Below are 6,762 nucleotides of genomic sequence, written 5' to 3'. Positions count from 1 at the left end.
TGAAACCACACCCCTTTTGTACAACCCCATGCATTTCGCGGTCCACGATTGACGTCTGTCTCGATAAAATCAGGACATGTCAGGAATATTGTATTTAGATTCAGAACTCAGTATTCAACTCTCATTGTAATCACAGTTGGTGCAGGCTTGCTGAGTTGTAATCAGGTGATTGCTGACATCACAGAGACGGGAAGTTGAATCCTCACATCGGAGTATCAGCTTTCCTGTTCTGAGTTCCTCATCGTGTTATCCTGTTTACTGCTTGATTCCTGATTATTGACCCGTTTTGTGATACCTAGATCCTGACATTGTGCTGCGCTGAGAGATTGGCTTTGAACTTTGGCTTTCCCCGACTAATCCTCTGGTTGCTTATTCTGTTGGTTTTACCTGCATCCAGCTGACCTCGGCTTGTCAGACTCTTCTGCCTCCAGAGCTACATAACTGTAGTGCTCTGCCCACCACGCTAAGGGCCAGATCAGTGGACCGCAGCCTGGTTACTAGACGCAGTCATATCCATCCTGCTTTGCGGCGGGCTCTGGTGAATAGCGGTGGTAACTTAAACTCTGCACCACCGGTCTTTGGCTGTGTCAATCTTAGCTTGTGTTGTGTCCACAACCCCGGACCTGATAGGACAGTTGAGTAGTATGATTTGATACCACTATACTTCTTCAGCATTTTCACAGGGAATTCATATCATTACTCTTTGTGCTGTTAGGGAACCCTGCTCCTCTCACCATCATGACACTGCTGCTGTGACCAGTCTGGAAATGTTATTATCTACAGTTTGTTATATCGCATCTACTTCTACAATGAGGCCATCACCGGCCAGCAGATGAACATTGGATACAATAAAGGTGCTCTGAGTGTAATCAATATATAGAATGTTGTCTACCTATTGTAAAATGTAAGGCTATTAGAAGTGAATCCAGAAGTTCCATAGCCGTACAGATGGAGCAATATAGACTAATGGGGTGATCTATGGTTTCTTGAAGTGAGAAGGATCCGATGGTGCTACACTAACCCTGCCCTCTCTATAGTGTCACCAAGGTAGTGATGATAGGTAGAATATTCAGCCATGCACTTCCATTTGTCTAAAATAGTAATGATTTACCTGTATACAGTTTAATTCCAAATATATATATATACTTATAAAGGCCCGGACTCCAGACATACATTCTACCCATCTAGCGCAAACAAGACTGGAAGATAAGTAGCGTATGGCCAGCTCTGTGGAACAGTGGCTAGCATCATGAGTTCGATTCCAGCCAGGGCACTATCTATGTGAGGTTTGTATGTTCTCTCTGTGTTTGAGCAGATTTCCTCTGGGTGCTCCGGTTTCCTTCCACAGTCCAAAACCATACAGATAGGTGAATTGGCTGTTGATTAAAATAGTGTGTGTGGTAGAGATTATATATTGTAAGCTCCGATGGGACAGGGACTGATGTGAATGATTAATGTTCTTTGTACCATTCTTCATAACATGATGATGCTATAAATAGTAATAATAAGTAGCAAATACTATATATATATAGAACCCAGGTTTTATGAGTCATCCTCTAACCTAACCCATGTAACCATCAATTATCTAATAGGGCAAGTTATCTGACACCTCTATATTAAACCTCACCTATAGCAGGACATGTCTGTCGTACATGGTGAAAGACGTTCTTCTGATCCGCTGGGTTATGTACTATACACAGGAATTCCATGTCCCAGGACTCAGGCTGCAGTGACAGCTGGATTATGCTTCCAGTATTATTATACGGCTGATACTCAGTGTCTCTGTGTCTGTATTTCCAAGCATAGGACAACACTTCTGGGTTTGTGGGGACAAAACAATGAAGACTCATATTACACCAGCCACTGATTATATTCTTCCATTCAATCCTTATATCTGGAGTTGGGACAGGTTCTGTAAGCAGAAAGAATACAATATATTAAAGTGGAAAATGCAAACACAGTATAGCGTTAGATACCATCAGCATGATAATTATCAGACCGCCATTCCTATAACATAGAGGGCCCGTGACATGTTCTTCCCATGCACATACCACGGAACATTCCAAGAAACTCAATCTGGGATAACATTGAACAACATTCTTCTGCCGTGGCCACACTCCCAAGACACCAAACAAACCACAGTGTCGCAAGTTGATGAGCTGCGACTCTTTGGCCAACGAATGTCAGCACTGTGTTTGAATATACATAAGGGTTATCAATCAGGGAATCTGAAATCCACATCTGAGCTTTGTGACCAGGGCCACCAATCACCTGCTGGCCATGGTCACAAAGTGCCTCCTCCCCCAGTCACTGTGAAAAGCACTGCTACACAAGGTAATGAGGAGGGAAATGTCAGACACAGACTTGGCCACCAATCACCTACTGGCCATGATCACAAAGTGTCTCCTCCTCCAGTCACTGTGAGAAGCACTGCTACACAAGGTAATGAGGAGGGAAATGTCAGACACAGACTTGGCCACCAATCACCTACTGGCCATGGACACAAAGTGCCTCCTCTTCCAGTCACTGTGAGAAGCACTGCTACACAAGGTAATGAGGAGGGGGATGTCACACACAGACTTGGCCACCAATCACCTACTGGCCATGATCACAAAGTGCCTCCTCCTCCAGTCACTGTGAGAAGCACTGCTACACAAGGTAATGAAGAAGGTAAAGGCAATACACACAGACATGATTGCCATGTAACTCGTCTCACAGTCACTCTGAAGAGCTCTGCAACACAAGTTCCTGAAAACGGGATTGCAGGAGTCAGTGTGGGACAAATCAAGGTAAATGGTAATGCGTTGTTAGTGAATTTTCGGAATGCTGTTCTGAATTAAATAAGGTCCTTTCCCTGAAATCTCAAATCCTTAACATTCCAGATAAAAGATCCAAAATCTGTATATATTAACAAACATTAATGAGGATCAGGATGGGGCTTACTTTGTCCTGATTTCACTTGTCTCAATATTGGGAGATAAATCTCATCAATGAGCATAAGAACAAAAATCAATGTCATATTGTGTCCTGAGAGCTCAGTATAGAGAAAGGTTTCACTTAGACACAATATAGAATTACTTCAATTTGTTACACTCCAGGTTTAGATACGCACACCTGTCTTTTAAAAATGCGGACATATGACGGCAATCTCGGCCGGCTCTCTGTCCCCTCATTCCCCAGGTTATTTAAACCCAATTCACTGACAAGATTAAGTCAGATCTTTGTGCATGTCCCAGCTGCTTACACTGGATCCTGATATCTTCTCCAGAGTTCCTGGTATCTATTTCAGTATTCCTGGTATCTGTTCATGTGTTCCCGGTATCTGCTGCAGCATTGCTCCTGGTATCTGTATCTGCTCTGCTCCTTCTTCCGTTATCAACTTCAGCAGCTGCTACTGACAATGGTTCCTGCACTACTTGCCCTATCAAGCAGGAGGGAGCTGGGGGCCGCCAGTGAAGATCCAAAAGGATCACCTGTCGCCCATCTAAATTAAGGAATATTTACACAATGTGGTACCTGTCAAATGCCCTACGTATCCCAAGAAATAAATAACGTGGATATATTAAAATTTTAAAAAGTTATTTATGATTTAAAAATGTATTTCAAAGGTGAAAGTCGGTCTAATCATTAGTTGTGAATCAACACAATGAAACACGCACTGAGATTAAATCCAATAATTTCCAAAATAATAGTTGCACCACATCGGGGATAAACCAGAAAATCGATCCAGTGTAACTATATTGGATAACAAATAGATTTAATTATAGAAAATCTTTCCTTCAGAGCACTCTGTGATAATGATATTGTATATGTACATGTTTATGTGAACACGTACCGTAAACAGTAAGGAAGAAATAAGTGTCACGTGTGTCATGATCTGTGAGAGTAATTTGGGCATAGTAGTCCCCGGTATCCTCCATCCGCAGGTCATTGATACGCAAAATTGTTCCGTTATTAGACACCTCCAGCCGGTCAGTAAATTGAAGGTTAGTGATTACCAGTTGGTTGTTTACAAATATTGCCAGTTTTATTTTTTTTCCATTGGGTAGAAATTGCCAAACAGCATCTACCACAGGAAGCGGCAGATGTAGATAACTGGACAATTCTACCGACTGGTGTAGAAGACCGTTCACTAGCACAGCGGCATCTCGTCTGGCTGTAAGAAGCAAAACACATTCAGTCAGAATAAACAAATGCACCGTGCATATAATCCTCACAAATATTTGGTAGATTGTTCTACATCATATCTATTACAATTATAATATACTACTACACCTTACCTTTGCAGTCTGGCTGGGCCAAGATGCAAAATGTATACTTAACCTCATGTGTCAATCTCCCATTGTCCCATAGATTGTAAGCTTGCGAGCAGGGCCTTCTCACCTCTTTGTCACCCAGTTTGTTTATTACGTTTGTCACCAATTGTAAAGCGCTACGGAATATGTTGGCGCTATATAAATAGATGATGATGATGATGATGATGATGATACTAGAGGTGAGCACATTTTTCAACACTTTTTTGCAAAATGTTAACCTCATTCATCATTTGGCCTCAATATTTCACATGTTTATTTGTCAGAATTTATCTTTCAGTGTTCCCAGTCCTACTATAAACACACCACACAGCAGAATTAATTGAATGTCATCGTCTCATGCCTATCAATAGACTAGAGAGTCCTTAAATTGTGAATTTACGAATTTACAAAATCGGTGAAGCAAAAGTGGAATGAAGATTGAATCGCCGGAACGTTACACCTATGTGAAATGGCCTGTTCCACGGCAAAAATCAATTTGTAGGATATTTCACTACAACGTTGCAAATCTAGATACAGTATATATTGGTTATATAACATGGATGCTATAGGAAGGAGATAGACTCCAACAGATCAGGGGGCAAATGTATCAAGTTAATTCAAAATTTCGAACCAGTTTAAAATTCAATTGATTTTCACTGGCATCAAACACCTGAACATGTTTGCAGTAAAATTATTTCTAGACACCAATATAAGGTTGCAGATCGCAGTTTGTGGTTAACCATTCATCATCAAGGGTTGCCCTTCAAGGTTTGCCGTTCGCATTAAAATAAGTGTTTTCAATAATTAAATTTTAAAGCACTACTTAAATAATATTTTTAATTAAAAAATACCATTTTAAGTTTTTTAATGCTAACAGTGCTGTTTGCAGTTCAAAGTTCACCATTCACATTAAAGATTTGCCATTTCCCCCCAAAAAACAAATCTGAATGAAGGTTACATTGATTTGGATCTTGTCTTCAAAGATCTGTGAATCTAGGGGACCCCACTGATCGACGGCTGAGATTTTATGAGTCTTTCTCCTCCAGGACAAAGGAAACTCCAGCGACTGATCTCTGGGCGGCCAGACAGCTAACTTGGGATATCTGCCTTCGATATAAAGTTTCACATAATATTTATAGTTTCACCTGGGATATTCCTTTTCTAGGTACTATATTCTTCTTAACAATCAGAGCTCTACTGTATATAAAATCAAACTTTTAAGATGTAGCACCAGGTTCGAGATCTTTCTTAATGAACACAAGTTTTACTTTGTTTCCCCACAGGTTGGGAACTGTGTCATGAGTTCAATTCCCCACCATGGCCTTATCTGTGAGGATTTTGTATGTTCTCCCCGTGTTTGCGTGAGTTTCCTCCGGGTGCTCCGGTTTCCTCCCACACTCCATAAACATACTGGTAGGTTAATTGGCTGCTAGCAAATTGACCCTAGTCTGTGTCTGTCTCTGTGTTTGTGTGTGTGTGTGTGTGTGTGTATATTAGGGAATTTAGACTGAAAGCCCCAATGGGCCAGGGACTGATGTGAGTGAGTTCTCTGTACAGCGCTGCGGAATTAGTGGTGCTATATAAATAAATGGTGATGATGATGATGATGATGATAATCATAGGGGTGCACTACAACAATCATTATAATCATTTAAAAGTAAGCCCTACCTGTCACTCTAATATCCTAGCAAATAAGAAATGAAGGTAACCATACCAATTAATATTGGTCATATATTAAATTACAGGCATTATACTCCAAAATTGTAATAAATGTATTGTTTTAATTCCAGGTTAATAAATTATATGAACACCAGAACGAAGCCAAGTCAAATACATTTTCATGGTACTAATCCAATAAAGGGTGAATAGTATTACAACCAACTACAGCTGTCTCACAATCCCACCTCGGTGTTGTGAAATACTCCAAAACAATAAATTACAGAACAGAAACATAAAACATTGTAGAGAAGAGAATAGAGTCAGCTTTGTATATTGGAGCAGAGTCCGGAGATGCTGCTCTGATGTGTCCCTGACCAGTTCTACAACCCAGTAATAACTGATCAATGTTCTGCTGGTCATATATGTTACACGTACCTGACACCATGAGAGACAGGGACAGTAATACATAGACCAGAGCTACAGCCGTGACCGTCATGTTTTCAGAAGACAAAGCAATCACACAACGAGAACAGCAAATTAAAGGTACTGTAACCCAGCTTTGGCAGGAGTATGAGACAGGAAGGATCACGTGACTGGTGTGTGTACAACTCACCCACAGAACAGCCTGTCCAAAAATAGAATGTAAAAAAGGACAGTATTGTAACGTTTGCTTTCCTACATGTAACACAAATAAAGAACATATTGAGGTTAGTGTCTCTTTAATTAAGGCTCACACCTTAGCATGTGTTCCAGATTTTGCTTATGAAAATTTTAGCTCAGAATTCCACACATTATTTTAGCTTCAGAC

The 6,762-nt window shown here is 40.6% G+C and overlaps 1 protein-coding gene across 1 annotated transcript; it reads right to left on the bottom strand.

The window, feature by feature from the left end:
• Positions 1 to 1,616: 1,616 nt before the first annotated feature.
• Positions 1,617 to 6,374, bottom strand: LOC142112103 (SLAM family member 5-like). Its single transcript, XM_075193942.1, has 3 exons — positions 6,236 to 6,374; positions 3,836 to 4,156; positions 1,617 to 1,912 (listed from the first exon to the last, which is right to left on the bottom strand). Exons 1-3 carry the CDS (start codon positions 6,372 to 6,374, stop codon positions 1,617 to 1,619), a joined length of 756 nt encoding a protein of 251 aa, XP_075050043.1.
• Positions 6,375 to 6,762: the final 388 nt, after the last annotated feature.

Source organism: Mixophyes fleayi, assembly GCF_038048845.1.
Source record: "Mixophyes fleayi isolate aMixFle1 chromosome 12 unlocalized genomic scaffold, aMixFle1.hap1 SUPER_12_unloc_2, whole genome shotgun sequence".
In the NCBI taxonomy this organism is placed as follows: Eukaryota; Metazoa; Chordata; class Amphibia; order Anura; family Limnodynastidae; genus Mixophyes; species Mixophyes fleayi.
Note: the sequence above shows the minus strand (reverse complement) of the source record. Positions and strands in the feature narration are given on the sequence as shown.

Excerpts from the sequence above, each read along its gene's own strand:
- LOC142112103 (XM_075193942.1), bottom strand. The coding sequence starts at position 6,374 with ATGACCAGCAGAACATTGATCAGTTATTACTGGGTTGTAGAACTGGTC. Across the intron at positions 4,157-6,235 it reads ATGTTTTATGTTTCTGTTCT|CCAGACGAGATGCCGCTGTG; the intron begins GTAATTTATTGT and ends TGCTTCTTACAG. Across the intron at positions 1,913-3,835 it reads TTTCTTCCTTACTGTTTACG|AACCTGTCCCAACTCCAGAT; the intron begins GTACGTGTTCAC and ends TTCTGCTTACAG.